Source organism: Myotis nattereri, assembly GCF_964212035.1.
Source record: "Myotis nattereri genome assembly, chromosome: 8".
Lineage (NCBI taxonomy): Eukaryota > Metazoa > Chordata > Mammalia > Chiroptera > Vespertilionidae > Myotis > Myotis nattereri.
Window position 1 is genome coordinate 55,741,927 of NC_138083.1, and position 17,334 is coordinate 55,759,260.

General features: G+C 33.1%; 1 protein-coding gene across 1 annotated transcript in view; it reads right to left on the minus strand.

The window, feature by feature from the left end:
- Window positions 1–17,334, minus strand: part of MIB1 (MIB E3 ubiquitin protein ligase 1) — a gene marked incomplete at its 5' end in the record, with an annotated part of 123,070 nt that overhangs the window by 32,411 nt on the left and 73,325 nt on the right. The window contains 2 exons of the mRNA XM_081097466.1: window positions 13,663–13,814; window positions 16,591–16,788. Of these exons, the coding sequence (XP_080953592.1) occupies window positions 13,663–13,814; window positions 16,591–16,788 (350 nt within the window). The remainder of the gene's footprint in view (window positions 1–13,662; window positions 13,815–16,590; window positions 16,789–17,334) is intronic.

Genomic DNA, 17,334 nt, shown 5'->3' on the forward strand with positions numbered 1-17,334 from the left:
GCATCCCTAGTAAATTACACCCTGCTTCCAAAGTATGCTAAATTTTAAAAACTATTAACTATTTCAAGATTTAGTCAAGAAAGAAACTTGGCAGAATACAAAACACTTTTTTAATATATACTCTAAGTTGGCCACAAAAATGTCAGAATGTGTATGGTGAAATTCTAATGCTGCAATGCTGAAACTGCTGTAGTACTGCCCTATCTCCTGCTACATTCTAATTTGCTCTCTATGAGCTGCACTAGCTTTTTATCACAGGCTGCAGAAACTCTTTCCCTGCCTTTTTACCCCTCCTTTCCCAAATCTGAAAACTTCTTACAGTCTTCTTTTAAATTAACTGTTTACTACCACAATAATTAAAGGCAACTATTATATCTTTTAATGATGAATGATCAAGCTAAAACCCAGTGCAAATATCTTTCAGTTCAAAATTTTAAGTAAGACTTTGGACAAGGTAACTGTTCTGACAGCTGTCCTTTATATTTAAAAAAAAGAAAGAAATGAGGTAAACTCACCAAAATTAAGTATTTATATACTTCTGTTTGAATTGTATTTAATTCAAAATGTAAAATTCAGGTTAGTAGCTAATGAAGACAAAGGAACAACAAAGAGGTTTTCAATTGATCATGAGTTCTTATCTGTAACCTTAAAAAAAAAAAACTAACAAAAAATTCATCATCTTTAAAAATTCTGTTTAGCCTTGGCCAGTGTGGCTCAGTTGGATGGAGCATCATTCCATACACCAAAAGGTGGCAGGTTTGATTCCTGATCATTGCACATATCTAGGTTGCGGGTTGAATCCCTGATCGGGGTACCTATGGTAGGCAATTGATGTTTCTCTCTTTTTCTCTCTCTGTCTCTCTCTCTCCCTTCCTCCCCCTCTCTAAGAAATTCAATTAAAAATTTTTTATAAAATAAATAAAAATAGAAAACTTCAGTTTGCTCTAAAAAGATCTGGTTTTTCTCATTGTCATTTCAACTTTAGGGTGAATATCAGAAGAAATACTAATTGATTGGTTAAGTTTTTAATAAGATAACTAGTCTATAAAAAAGAATCTGTACCAAATTAATTACTATCTACTTGTAGGATCTAGAAGCACACTACAAAATAAGAAGAATTTCACTCTGAAGACTCTGAAGAAATACTAGGCTGATCTTATAAATTTCTGAAACACACTCTGTAAAAACTCCATTGATTTTATAAAGCTATTGCAAAAAGGACCAAACCAGGATAAAGTACAACAGATAACTGGTCAATGTTTAGAAGTTTATGTCCACCAACAAGGAACCATAAATGGCATTAATGCAATGCTTCAGGTAAATTTTTTATGCAGTTTAGTCTTTGATTGTCTCTACAAATGATCTACCATTGTTCTACTTCGGTAAGCTGAATGTTTTACTAACAAATGGGAAAACAATTCATGTTTTTACAGCTAACAACTTTGTAATACCTACTCAGAGTACATACTTCTTTATGTACCCATATGAACATACAATGCTATGGAATGTAAAGAAGTATGTATTTTTGGTAGGCAATAAACCGCCAAGAGGAAAATAAACTGCAGCTAAAAGAAGCCCTTGCTTCTTTCCATGTAAATGACCTTCATATGGTATATTAACCTAGAATCACAGAGATGACCTTTGGGAATAACAACATCATAAAATGTACCTACTGCTTATAGATGAAAACTAAATGTCACTAAGATTTATATTTTATAAAGAAAAAAGCTCTACTGAAATAGATTTAAAATTATCATGAAACTCCTTTCAAATCTTTTACATTTAAAACATAATACATTTTTAAACCTAGTACTCACATGATTAATATATTTTTTTACATGATTAATATTTGAACACCAAAAAAAAAGTATTACTAGCACAAAAGAATGAGATATACACATGACCTATTTTCTGTTTCCACAATTTTATCTTAATTTAAGTATATCCCATTAATAGGGTTGATTGATTTATTAAGAAAAGATACAACAAAAGGTGATTTCATTTACATTTTAACAGCTATTCTTCATAGTTTTATAAATTTATAATTAAATGATATTAGAGAATTTTTTGAAGCAAGTTTTTGCTTTAGGTTTTCTTTTTTGAAAACTATAAACATAGTCATAATTTTAAAAGATTATGTTTTAAGTAAAATCATACTCTCAAAGGAAAAAAGTTGTCCTTGTCTTTCTCAAGTTTATCATGTCTTTCTGCTAAGTCAGTACTGAGAATATATTAAAATGTAAGATTTATGCAAGAAAAATGACAAAATTCTGGGTCACAGCTTTAAGTCAACAGAGAACATTGGTAACAGACTGCCAAATATTTAAAAGAAATTAATTTATTATCTGTATTATCCTTGAATTTATTTTATCCAAAGGAGGCACTCAAAATAAAAACACTATAGTCAAAAAACCAATTCATACAAATAGAACAACCTTCTTTTATTTTTTTAAAATATATTTTTGTAGATTTCAGAGAGAAAGGAGAGGGAGAGAGAGATAGAAACATCAATGATGAGAGAGAATCATTGATTGGCCACCTCCTGCACACCTCCCACTGGGGATTGAGCCCACAACCCAGGCATGTGCCCTTGACTGGGATCGAACCTGGGACCCTTTAGTCCACAGGTCAATACTTTACCCACTGAGCCAAACCAGGTAGGGCAGAACAACCTTCTTTTAATGGTACTATGCAATTACAAGTCTATTTTTATAAACATCAAAGACCCACTATATACTGTATGTTAGAGATATAAAAATACTTTCACATTTTATACAAAATTTATTTTGTATTATATTTATATATTGATAAAAAGTATAAATAAGCTCTTAATAAGCAGTATCTATTTTAGCTACTATGGTAGACTTACATTAAAAATATTAATATTCTAATCATTTCTTATTAGAAGTATTATTTCAACTGGCATATTTAGTCATGTACAAAAAGCATAATATTTTTAAATTTCTGTGTCACAAATTAGTAGAATAGCTATAAGGTGACTATAATTTTCTGTTTAATAAGACAACTAGGTAGGTAGTTTTCAAAGTTGATTTTCACTTTATCAGATTAGAAAAAAATGAGAGAATGAATTTATGATGGCATATATTGAATTTATGATGATTCATAATTTCATAATAATTCATATGATCTCATAATTTCATAATTTCATATGATTTCATAATCATAATAATTTATGATTGAATTTATGATTGAATTTATGATGGCATATATTGAATGATGGCATATAAGTTATTGCATGTTTACTGAAAATTATAAAAAGCTCATAATTTTAAAGTCTGTATTTCAAAGAAAAAATAACTCAAAGCTTAACACTTAAGCATAAACCTTCTTTCTGATCATCCACAAAAAGAATAGCAATGCTTCATATTCCATTTAACTGTGCATGCCCTAAAATATACACCTCAAAAGTAGAGGTTCCTATATAAAACTATTCAAAGGGTATTACTATACCCATGTTTTATAATAACGAGTTATATTCATTATTCTATAGGTATAAAAACCTTTAATTAATTTAAATCATCCCAGTATCTAAGAATCTTATGATTATAATATTGAGTATAATCCTTAGAAAATAAAATGACAGCATCTGTTATTCATTTTAAAAAGTAAAATTATATACTGATTCTGGTGTTACAAGTTTAACTTAACATATCTAAGAGTATTTTCAATCACTCTAAAATGTCACATTCATCACTTAGGTCAGCTGTTCATTTTTAACTGAGTACATATTAAACTCTGGGCATCTGCTGACACTGGTGTAACTCAAACATTTCAACTGTCTCTCTGACAGGGATAACAGATGCTGACATTATCAAATGCTGTACTATTTTTTTCCCATGGCCTCTCCTTGCCCCGATATGGCCAGTATATGAAACTGAACTGCCATCCAAAAGCACACTTGAGCAACTGGATCTGCTAAACAGCTCCCATATAACTAGTAAAAATAGAAGCCAGTTTTACTGCTATCTTCAGCACTTAAGTCCAGGCAATTTAGCACCTGTTTCACTTCTATTAGAATAAAATATGGGAAAATTGTAGTTACATTAATTTCAACACAGCATGACACTTACTAACCAACAGATGCAGAATATACTTAATATGACAATTATTTGAATATTGCCTGAATTACTGACCTTCTCCCAGTTTAGTTCAGAACAGTAATTATTTCTTTTTCTTTATATTTCACCTAGAGCACTTACTTTTACAGGCAAACTATAATTTCTCAAACTTTTATTTTAATCAAGTATATTTCAGAAGACTTCCCTTCCTGCTATTTAAATGCAACATTGAAGTTACAGTATTAACAAAAATTGCTGGACTGAGTTTTAATAGTAGATTTTAATACTCAAATTTATGGATTGTAGCCAACCACCACAATTCAATGTATTATTATTAAACTGATAATGAGGAGTAACTAGGCAATCTGTACAGAGAATTCAGTCAAGGAAATAGACTCTTAAAAAGGTTAAATTACTAATCTATGATTTGTAATACTACATAAGTAAAAAACAAAGAAAAATAAGCTGGCATGTATGGTTCCTCTCAACACAAATCCAAGTAATACACTTGAATACACATGCAATCTATTTATAAACCAAAAGGCAGAGGTACTTTCTTAAGGTCACTCATATTCTTCCAACCTTGGTCAGCAACTTGCTATTAGTCCTCCGGTATAATACTAAAAAAAGCAGGGTGCCTTGGCTGGTGTGGCTCAGTTGGTTGGAGCAATGTCCCATACACCAGCAGGTCGCAGGTTCGATTCCCAATCAGGGTACATACCTAGGTTTCGGGTCTGATCCCCAGTTGGGGCACTTAACAGGAGGCAACCAATCAATATTTCCTTCCTTCCTTTCTTTGGTGAGAATTAAAAAAAAAAAAAAAAAAAAAAAAAAAGGCAGGGGAGGCAGAAACGTGTGATTAGCAGTACTCTTTCCTAACCTGTTAGGTTACTAGGTTACTTACTTGGTTTACTGCGTAGAGAGAAATATAAAACATTACTCTGAAATGCATAAAGATATATTTGTTCCTTTAAATGTTGTTGGTTTCAAAACACGTTATTGTCTACATTTAAAAATTAAGTAAGGTGTTAAAAACAAAAATGCACACTGATAATTCCTTAATGCATTAACAACATGTTGAAGGGTAAAGACTTCTCACTTTTAGAGCAGGAAATAGTAGGAAAAGTGCCTTCAAAATAGAAAAAGTTACATTCAATGACTAAAGAACTGATATGAGAATCTAACTTTTGTGGAAGGTCCATAACCATAATTTTACAAATAAAAAGCATTTTAACTGTTTTATAGCCCAAACTAACAGCATTGCAATGCTTTGCTAGAGCTGGTAAAATGGAACCAAATCGCCTCTTCAATGGATTTGGTCCCCTTCAACCAGCTGTAGCTATGCATTGATTACTACAAGACAGCCAACGTTTTCACTTATGAGTATCAGACATGTCAACTAATTTCAACTTATTTAAATATTCAGATTGTGCTTTAAATTAAAAAAAAAAATTGTTACTCTCTATTCTTGTAAAAGCCATAGTGGTTAACAATGTTTATAAAAATCTTTATGAAAAATGTGTGGGTGATTTAAGGATTACAAATAAAATAATTTTACTTATTTATGGTCTCTTGGTATTGAATTTCTTACCCTTCAGGAAAGAAATGGTAATGAAATGTAGGCTATGCTGCATAATAATAGTTTAAGAAAAGAACTTCCTTCAGAGGAAAAAATATCTGGGAAGATCACCTGAAACCATAATAAGAATGCCACATTATGGTTCACATGGACATATTTTAAATTAAAGAAAAATATAACATTACATAAAATAACGCACTAGAAATGTTGGGTAGTATCTTCCATAGAATTAGCATTTAATTTTACTGCTATTTACCTGAATATTGATAGATAAGGTAAAAATGATGATGATACTGAAGAATATCTTGTGAAGAGACAAACAGTAAGTATCTCATTTTTCCAACCCTGAATCAAAAGTTCTTAATCCTCAAAAATGAAAAAAATGCTAAGCATTGCTACCTTTTACTCTATAGATATTTCATCTCTCCAAACTTGTTTCCTCAGCTGTAAAACTAATAATATTCTGTGAAACTCCTCATTCCTTCTGTCTTCTTTATCCTTCAAATATACACACACACACACACACACACACACACACACACAAGAAGCCTCTCTCTCTCAATGGAAAGAAAATGAAGAAAAAGGAAAATGACAAATGATCCAACATCCTCTAATTTTCTTACTGACTGCAATAAAACTATAGCTAGCATAACGTTCTTTAATAAAGACAAGCATTTTATCAATTAATGAAGGATTACGGAGGGCAAGTAGTTTAAAAACCTAGATGTTCTCACAATCCTCAACTCCTGACCACTCCTCTATTTCAAAGCAAAGATCAGCCCTTAAAACAGCGGTTCTCAACCTGTGGGTCGCGACCCCTTTGGGGGTTGAAGAACCCTTTCACAGGGGTCACCTAAGACCACTGGAAAACACATGTATAATTACATATTGTTTTTGTGATTAATCACCATGTTTTAATTATGTTCAATTTGTAACAATGAATTTGGGGGTCACCACAACATGAGGAACTGTATTAAAGGGTCACGGCATTAGGAAGGTTGAGAACCACTGCCTTAAAAGAATGTGGGCAAAGGAAGGCATATGTAAATGAGTCTTATCACTTCATTCAAGTTAATAGGCCTTCTTCCTTGTATGAATTACACCTGTCGGTCACATTAAACAAATTTATGTATTACAAGGCATGTAGTGTTGAGAGTAGATGCATGGACACATGAGAGAAAATGGACATACTATAAGTATACTACCATTCGATAGTCTCTCGGGTACTTTTTATATATAAGACTCAGCATATTTAGAGTTTAACAAGAAAAGAAAATCATTAAACACAAAGATATGGTCCATATTATCAAATCTTTCTATATTCAACAGTCTTATATACAGTCTCATAATTTAAAAAATTAAATAAAGGTATAATAACATTCTACAGGGAAAATACAAGTTGCTCACATATTCAGTAAGATTTAGTGTCTTTGTGGGAATAAATAGATAAGTAAATAAGAAGTGCCTGTGAAATTATCTTGGTGCTATGATAAACTGAAAATATATGATATCATATGGCTCACTCATATTTTACTATTACTTTTCATATCCAATTTATATTAGAGAAAAATTTATAAATAACACTACATAAAGTAAGTTTACAATGTTATCAGTGCCTCCAAAATATCTAGCAATTGTTTTTTAACAGCTCTGCAGGGAATATTGCTAATTTATTTTCATGTCTGTGAGGGACCTCTAAAAACTTCAAAGTACCTAAAAATGCAACATCCTCACAGAAAATACCTAAGTAATGTGCTGATTAATGCCACTAATCCAAAGAAATTTAGTTTTCATCTTTAACAACAGAAATGTTTTCTGCTCTTCATTTAAATCTGAAATTTTAAATTTTAAATTTTACCTGTATATAAAAAGAAAAGACAACATGGCTAAATTGTAGGGAAAATGCCAAATATCAGAATACATAAACAGCATTGTCCTTAGTTAAGATTTCTTAAAATAAAAACACTACTATATTAAAACATACTTCAACTACATTCTAAAAAGCTCCAAACTTTACAAAGCATGACCAAAGTACTCAGTGTCTCACAGCAAAAACATATTCTCTTACATAATTCTGAAAGAAATGTTTTATAACTCTTTTTCTCTTAATGTCTTTACTTCAGTTACTATCATATTATGAGTAAACACCAAAATCAGCTCTGAAATCTGGAATCTCTATTGATCTGCACCTTTGAAATATAGATTTCATAGTATATTCTTCAAAAACATCAGACATTTAGACATATTTTTGATGAGCAGGAAAGTCATTTTCTTTCAGAAAAGCACATCCAATAATTACTAATTCTACTATGTTATTGACTGTTACTGATTTATTGCTGAAAAAATTATTATTAACTAAAAGCAAAACTAGGAAATAGAATGCTACTTAAATTCCATGTGTATATATGTACATACAAATTTCAAAAACTTTTCCACATTGCTAACCATAATAAATTGAAAGAATTATAAGACAACATTGTGCTGGTACTAAATTATACTCACAATGATGTAAATAATTTACTGCAGAAATATATATATACATTCTAACAAAACAGGTAAGAATTATACTAACATGCCATCAATTGTATTTATTTATTTATTTGTCTATCTTTATTCATTTTTGAGAGAAAGGGAGAGAGAAAGAGAGATAGAAACATCAATGATGAGAGAATCATTAATTGGTTGCCTCCTGCACGCCTCCTGCTGGGGATCAAGCCCGCAACCCAGGCATGTGCCCTAGACCGGAATCAAACCCAGGACCCTTCAGTTTGCAGGCTGATACTCTATCCACTGAGCCAAACCAGCTAGAGCCTATCAATTGTATTTAAAATTGACTATACATTAAGTCTAACAGGTAAGTCAAGTATACTAAAGAAGTATAACTGCAGTATAAAACAAAAATCACAAATAACAAAATTAAAATATTACAATTCAAGGTAATACATTCATTATGTTATATAAATTATAAAATGCTTATAAGAAAGAGGAAAATGTTAGCACATTTGCTAATCTAATATTTTATTCAAAAATGCTAACTCATCAGGTTCTGGAAATAATGTACTAACTGGTTTTCTCAAATAAGTGTTAAGGCCAAAGACTTCTTAAAAAAATTCTGAGTATACCAAAAACAGTTCCTTTCTATATTATGACATCAATGGCCAGTATAAGGAAAGAAAAGTGAATTTTAAGAATAAGGAATTTGATATGAAGTTACAAATTTGCAATTATAAATGATATATAAGTTATGTCATTTTTCTGACATCTTCCATGTCCAATTAACATTACACTCTTTATCTGGCAATCTACAGTCACACCTTCATAAAATGCCTTAAGGAAATAGGAATAAAGAAGTCATGTAGTGCCTTGGCTGGGTAGCTAAGCTGGTTAGAGTGTCGTCCTGATACATCAAGGTTGCGGGTTTGATCTCTGCAGGGCACATACAAGAAACAACCAATGAATGCATAAATAAGTGGAACAACAAATCGATGTTTCTTTCTCTCTTTTTACCTCCTTCTCTCTACCTCTATCTCTAAAAATATCAATAAATGAAAATTTTTTTTTAAGAAAAGAAGTGATGTAACTTTAATTGAAGCACTACTTTATTGTAAACTAAAAGTGTTTTTTCCTTTTTTTAAAATGTCACCTGACACCAATTATCTGGATACAGATGTCACTGTTGCAAATGTTTAGGGGAATTCTTAAGAATTGAAGAAACAAAAGTAGTATATTTCCTCCTCCATACATATAGGCTTAGCATTATTAAACATACTATGACTACTTCTAATAAAGTAAAACAAATCAAAATATTTTAAAGTTACTCATTTCCTAAACTCTTCAATTTTCAGTTTACCTTAAACTTTATGATTTAGTATTTAACCTAAATTTCCTCAATAAAATCTCTTTTTGCCTATTCTAATCTGTAGTAATCACTCTGTTTAAACTCCTAATAGTTTCTCTACGGAATTTATTTTGTAATTGATAACATATACTCTAGTAATATCTAACACTGTCTTGACTGTCAAATCAAGAGTAACATTTACTGAGTTCCTACTATAGTCAAGGCATTGTAAGGAACATACAAATGAGCATGAATGCCCACAATTTAAGTAGAAAGGAACATGAACATGCATATACTAAGGGACAGCGCAAAGCAGATTATAGGTGCAGTAAAATAAGAACACAGAACAAGGAAGTAAAGGGCAAACAGAAAATAGTTTCAATGATGAGATCTAAGAGTTCTAGAAAAAAGATGGTTAAGATAAAGAAAAAAATCCTTAAGTAAATGAAAGAAGAAAGCAGACAAACTATCTTAAGAAAGGAAAGTAGAACAATGAAGCTGAAGAGCAAGGTAGGCAGATAGCTTTTATTTAGTGAGAGATAAAGTCAGAAAGACTCAGGACACACTGTAAATGGGTTTGAATGCCAGGTCAAGGTGTAAAGATTTTATTCTATATAGAAAGATTTTATTCTACAATAGAAAGCAACTAAAGACTTGAGAACAGGAGAGGGGAGCCATTTGGTCTATGTTCTTAGAATGATAATTTGGTAGTTATATGAAAGTTGTCAAATAAAACTAAAATCGAGGAGAAAAATTAGAAAGATACTGTAATAGTCTAGGTCAGTGGTCGGCAAACTCATTAGTCAACAGAGCCAAATATCAACAGTACAACGATTGAAATTTCTTTTGAGAGCCAAATTTTTTAAAGTTAAACTATATAGGTAGGTACACTGTTATTAACTTAATTAAGGTACTCCTAAGGCTTAGGAAGAGCCACACTCAAGGGACCAAAGAGCCGCATGTGGCTCGCGAGCCACAGTTTGCTGACCACGGGTCTAGGTAAAGGTGGTCAATATTTAATTAGGTCAGCAACAATGGAAATAGAAAGAATGAAATGGAATGGATTGGAAATATGGTACCTGTAGAATAAAGGAAACTTTAGAATTCATTGGAGGTTCAGAATTAGTGACAGGGTAGTCAAAGTTAACCCTAATCAAAAGAGGCAGCAAGGACACTGACATATTAATGCATTCTTAGTTAAATGATTCACTGTCCATATATTTCAGTCTTACCTCTCATATAGCCCATAATACAGAAAAGTAATATCAAGTGGTTATGAGTTATGAGTCCAAAGTCAGATGGACCTTGCTCAAGTTCCAGCTGCTCCCCTAGTCACTGACTTTGAATAAGCAAATTCATCTCTTTATAAGACTCATTCTTCCTCTACAAAATGAGGACATTAAAAGCTGCCTCAAAAGGCTGTCCAAAAATTAAATGAGATCATGAATGTAAACCACTTAGTAAAGGCCTGTGCTCACCCGCTAGAGGTGACCCTAAAAAAGCTAAAATAATAAAAAACAGCAAAAAATTAAAAGAAAACATGATATAAAAATGTAGTATTGGGTCAGGGGTTGGAGCATCAGCCCACAGATGCAAAGGGTGGCGGGTTCGATCCCTGGACCAGGTCAGGGCGTATGTAGGAGGCAACTGATCTTACATCCGTGTCTCTCTTACATCCATGTTTCTCTTTCTCTCTCTCCCCTCTCCTCCTTCCACTCTGTCTGAAAATCAATGGAAAAAATATTCTTGAGTGAGGATAAAAAAAAAAAAGCAGTATGGAACTAAACAATAAGAATTCAGGATGTGTGGGCGATCTGACTGCGACATCTGTCACCCCATTGATCGCCAGGGTTGATTTGGCTGATCTGGCTGGCTAGGCAGGTATCCCCCTCCTCCCTTACCGATCCATGTGCGTCCCTCCTGAAGCTGCGTGCTCAGTAGAAGAGGATGACCCTCCCCCCAGAGGAGAGGACCAATCTTCGGTCAAGGGTATACGAGTAGCTGCGCTCCCCTGCTAGAACCTGCAAACAAGCTCTCAAGAATTCATTCATAGTGACTATAGTTATAATACTGCTGTATATATTAGAGAATTGCTAAGACAGGAGATCTTAAAAGTTCCCATCACAAGAAAAAAAATTTGTAGCTATGTGTGCTAATAGATGTTAACTAGACTTATAGTGGTGATCATTTTATAATATATACACATTATCTGATCATTATGCTATCCACCTGAAACTAATATAATGTTATATGTCAATTATATCTCAATTTTAAGAAAAGATTTCAGGATATATTAAATTATTGAGATAAACTTCAAAGTGAACATTTCCCTCAGTCAAGACATGTAGGCTATATTAAAAAAAAAAAAAAAAGCCCTAACTGATTTGGCTCAGTGGATAGAGCGTCGGCCTGAGGACTGAAAAGGTCCCAGGTTTGATTCCGGTCAAGGGCATATACCTTGGATGCGGGCACATCCCCAGTAAGGGGTGTGCAGGAGGCAGCTGATCGATGTTTCTAACTCTCTATCTCTCTCCCTTCCTCTCTGTAAAAAATCAATAAAATATAGTGTGTTTTTTTTAAAAAAAGACATGTAGGCTTATTTGAGACAGCATGGATGGACCTAGAGGGTATTGTGCTAAGTGAAATAAGTCTGTCAGAGACAGACAAATAGTGTATGATTTCTCTTATATGTGTAATTTAAAGCATACAAACAAACAAACAAAACAGAGAACAAACTGATGTTTGCCAGAGGGGAGGGCGATTTGGGGACTGGCTGAAAAGGTGAAGGGATTGAAAAGTACAAATTAGTAGTTACAAAACTCTCATGGGAATGTAAAGCACAGCATAGATAACATAATCAATAATATTTTAATGACTATGTATGGTGCCAGCTGGGTGCTGAAAATACTGAGGGAAACACTCTGTAAAGTATATATTTATCTAACCACTATGCTGTACACCTGAAACTAATAAAAAATAATATTGAATGCAATCTGTGATTTAACTTTAATCAAAAAATTAAGTTAAAAATAATATGTAGGCTTTACTCAACTATAAACAGAAGACATCTGATGCAGAATTTTCTAAAATGCTTCTCAGGGTTCTGGTTGGTGTGGCTCAATTAGTTGGAACATCATCCCGGCACCAAAAGGTTGCCAGTTTGATTCCCAGTCAGGGCACATACTTAGGTTGCAGGTTTGATCCCCGGTGAGGGTGCATATGGGAAGCAACTGATAGATGTTTCTTTCATATATCAATATTTATCTTTCTTTCTCTGTCTCTCTCTCTTCCCCTTTCTCTAAAATCAGTAAAACATATCCTTAGGTGAGGATTTAATAAGATAAAATAAATAAAACAAGTAAAATGCTTTTCAGGTAAAGCCGTTGCCAAAAATTCATTCATGAAAATTCTAGGTTACCCTGGCCAGTGTGGTTCAGTCGGTTGAGCATTGTCCCATGCACCAAAAGGTCACTGGTTTGATTAATCCCCTGTAGGGGGTGTGCAGGAGGCAGCCAATGAATGTTTCTCTCTCCCCCTTCTTTCCTCTCTCTCGCTCTGAAAAATATTCTACATGAAAGCAAAGTTAAACATTTTGTTTTTCTGTGGGACTTTGTCCACATTTTATGAATTCTGTGACTTCCTAAAATTCTTTCTCAAACTTTAACCAGCAAACAATTTTTTTTTTCAGTAGACCACCTATAATTATAACTATGGTTACAGAACATCTATATTAGAAATTTATATAAAGAATTATATTATTACTAAGCAATTAGGTAAACTTAATAGTTATTTAGCCACAAGTTTAAAAAGACAATTACTATGCAAATGGACTAGCATGGGGTTTAGAGGACACCCTGAGAATGATCTTAAAGAAACATAAATCTCAAAATGCACTGCATTCTAATTAAAACTTTACAATATGAGTATTCCTGATCCTCTATATCCATATTGAATATATATTTAGACATTTCATACTTTATTAGTTTAAAAACTCAAAAAATCATAAAAGTAATCTATTTAGTGAAGACAATTTCCACAGATCTTAAAATGATTTAAAATACTAAAATAAGCAAAAATTATTTTCTTATCAGTATCAGAAAAAGAGAACCAGCAACAGAAAGATATTTTTAAACTGCGTATAAATTGGTGAAAGGTAACATTTTTACCTGGGATTTCCTCTTAGTGCAGCATGGTGCAGGGCATTAAATCCATTATTGTTTGTAATGGTGACATCCGCCCCAGCTTCCAGAAGGACTGCCAAGATGTCATCGCGTTTCTTACTTATTGCATCGTGAAGAGGAGTATCACCTTCAGAATCCTTTTTTTTAAGTTTAGAAAGATTTTTATTAGTTCTTTTTCAATCATTCTCACATGTAATTATTAATACTTATAATGAACTACTAAACAAAGAAACAAAAACAGAACCCATATCCAACAACCATCAATAAAGCATACTATGTGTTAAATTTAATAAATGCAGGCAAGAAATAGCATTATAGTGAATAAACTTATACTCAATCTAAATGGCAAACACAATAAACATGCTGTAGCTTTAAAAAAAAATCCAAGAAATTAAATACCCTCAAAATAATTAAGTAAATAACAAAAATAAATGAGGTGGAAAAGCGGTCAAAAAATTCATTCGTTTAAAATGGCTTGCTATACCATTGTCCTACCATTAACTGCTGTACCCTGAAACTCCATCCCAAACCTACACCAATCTCAGGGCCCATAGTAATTAATTAAAAGTCAGTGGTTCTCGACCCTGGCTGTACTTTAGAATCTGCTGGGAAGCTCTTAAAATCCTGTAATCCAAAAAAAATCCTGTAATCCAGGCTGTTCTTCAGATCCACTAACTTAAATCTCGGGTTGAGACTCGGCATTAGTAGTTTTCCCGAGTTCCCCAGGTGAATATATTGTGTAGTCACTGCTGAGAATCATTACTCTAATTGTTTTTAAAGGGCAGGAAAGAGAGTAATTAACTCAAAGTGAAAACAAATGTAAAAGAAAATTTGGCAGTTTCAGTCTATGTTTTTTTTTTTCAAGTTGATTACTTCCTTCAGTAATCAACCAATGTGGCAATAAATTGTTATTCATTATCAGTCATCTGTGTAAATGGGTAATTTCGCCTTCATTCATTTCATAGTTTCATAAATACTATTTTCAGTAAAGCCATATACAGTTACCACAGTTGCCAAATCTAGGCTGCCCCCATTTTTGTAATTTCATTTACATAGCCACACACATACATTTATGTATTATCTATGGCTACTTTGGTGCTACAATGGCAGCACTGAATAATTGTAATAGAAAATATGAAAGCCAAAAATATTACCTGGCCTTTTTTTAAATATATTTTTTTATTAATTTTTAGAGAGAAAGGAAAGGAGAGGGAGAGAGAGAGAAACATCAATATGAGAGAGTAACATCAATCAGCTGCTTCCCGCAAGCCTACCTACTGGGGATTGAGCCCACAACTGGGGCATGTGCCCTGACTACAAATCAAATCAGCAACCTCTTGGTGCATGGGACAACACCCAACCAACTGAGCTGAGCCACAATAGCCAGGGCTTACCTGGCCTTTCACAGAAAAAGTGTGCCAATCCTAGGCATATATTCATTCACCCACATAAGAAATTCCCAACACAAATTCAGTCCAACAATCTACCTTTCATCCTCCTATTGCACTAAAAATTCATGGTCTCCAACTTGAGATAGGCTCTTAACCTGACAGGAATATGCTTCCACAGGCCCTGATCTGTCCTGTCTCTTGCTCTCCACAGTAGCTATTTCAATTACCCTTTCTATACTGACCACTCCCCACTCACTCTCACCTAATTACTTTGCCTCCCATATCAGACAAACAAAAAAGTCAGCAGGTATAAATTCCACACTCCTTCAACAGATTAATACCTTACATCGCCTACCCCATCTTCTAATCCTACCACTCTGTATCTCGGAAAAACTAGTCTGTAATAATCATTTAGCTGAACAAACTCTCTGATACTTTCGATTCTCATCAAACCTTCAGTCCCATTACTCCTGTTCTACATTGCTTCTCTAAGACCAATCCAAATTAATGCATCGAGTTGCTGAAATTTTGAAAGGGAATAATCATTTCGTAGGTGACCCTTGCTTAAAAAAAGTAGATCCTACTATAATAAATAAACTTTAAAACCCTATGTATTTCCCAAAACAGAAAATCTTCTAAGACTGGACTAATCCAATGATGGCAAACCTTTTGAGCTCGGCGTGTCAGCATTTTGAAAAACCCTAACTTAACTCTGGTGCTGTGTCACATATAGGAATTTTTTGATATTTGCAACCATAGTAAAACAAAGATTTATATTTTTGATATTTATTTTATATATTTAAATGGCATTTAACAAAGAAAAATCAGCCATAAAAATGAGTTCGTTGCCGAAACCGGTTTGGCTCAGTGGATAGAGCACCGGCTTGCGGACTGAAAGGTCCCAGGTTCGATTCCGGTCAAGGGCATGTACCTGGGTTGCGGGCACATCCCCCAGTGGGAGATGTGCAGGAGGCAGCTGATCGATGTTCCTCTCTCATCGATGTTTCTAACTCTCTATCTCTCTCCCTTCCTCTCTGTGAAAAATCAATAAAATATATTTAAAAAAAAAATGAGTTCGCGTGTCACCTCTGACCCATGTGTCATAGGCTCCCCATCACTGGTACACCAAGACTCTTAAATTACATAAGGCTAGAACTAAAATAATTTAGATAGCTATGAAGTAGCTATTAGGAAATGCAGCCTATTACACTTCTTTAAGTTGCTGAAGCCCACTGTCATGATCACTAAAATTAAATCAATTCAATTCAAAAACAGATACTTTTGCATGAAATTTCTATCCCCACCCCTCAATATAAGACAGATCTACTTGACACTTCCTTAAAAAGGCTTTTCTAAGAAGGAAGAGCTGCCAATTTTATTACATTCCATACCTTTGGTATCACTTACTATGACTGATCATATAAAAAAAAATCGTAACAGAAATGCTTACCATTGAAGCTAGTACTTCCCTTTAATAGGATCCTAGCAATACCTACAGAATATATTTTGTTAAAGGTTTTACCTGAAGACTTGGATGACAACCAAAGTCCAATAAAGTCTTTACAACTTGAAGATGACCTTTATTGACAGCAATATGAAGTGGTGTCTGTCGGCGTTTGTTGCGAGCATTCAAGTCTGCACTGCCTCGATGTAATACTTCTATAACAGCACCTTCATCTCCAAAAGCTGCATGGTGAACGGCTCTATCTCCATCCTTGTCCTAAACAGCAGCATTAAAATCTGAATTAATGAATAGTTTAGAAAAATAAATAAAACTTGAAACTATAATTCATTAAGAACCAAATTGATGTGAAAGAGAAAAAAAACATTGAATAGAGCCAACAAAAAAAGCAGAAATTCACTTGAATAGTGACTAACTCCAAAAATAAATGACGAATCCTGGATCAATACAGGGGTGGGCAAAAGTAGGTTTACAGTTGTGAGTATGCAATACACAAAGTATATTCTTGTACCATTATTTAATACTGTATTATTTGTATTACAACTGTAAACCTACTTTTGCTTATCCATGTATATTATATCAGACATATATTTTTGACCAATAGTTATATCAGAAGTAGTTCAATTCTTCATTACCCTAATTTATCAGTCATGATGATAAGCCAATATTAGGAAAATACTGATATATAACACAATACATAAACTTTTTTCCATTTAAAAATTTTACAAAGACTTTTAAAGGACATAAAAATTACACTAACTTCAGTTGAGTAATTTTAAAAAGAAGAAAGGATGCTAAACAGTG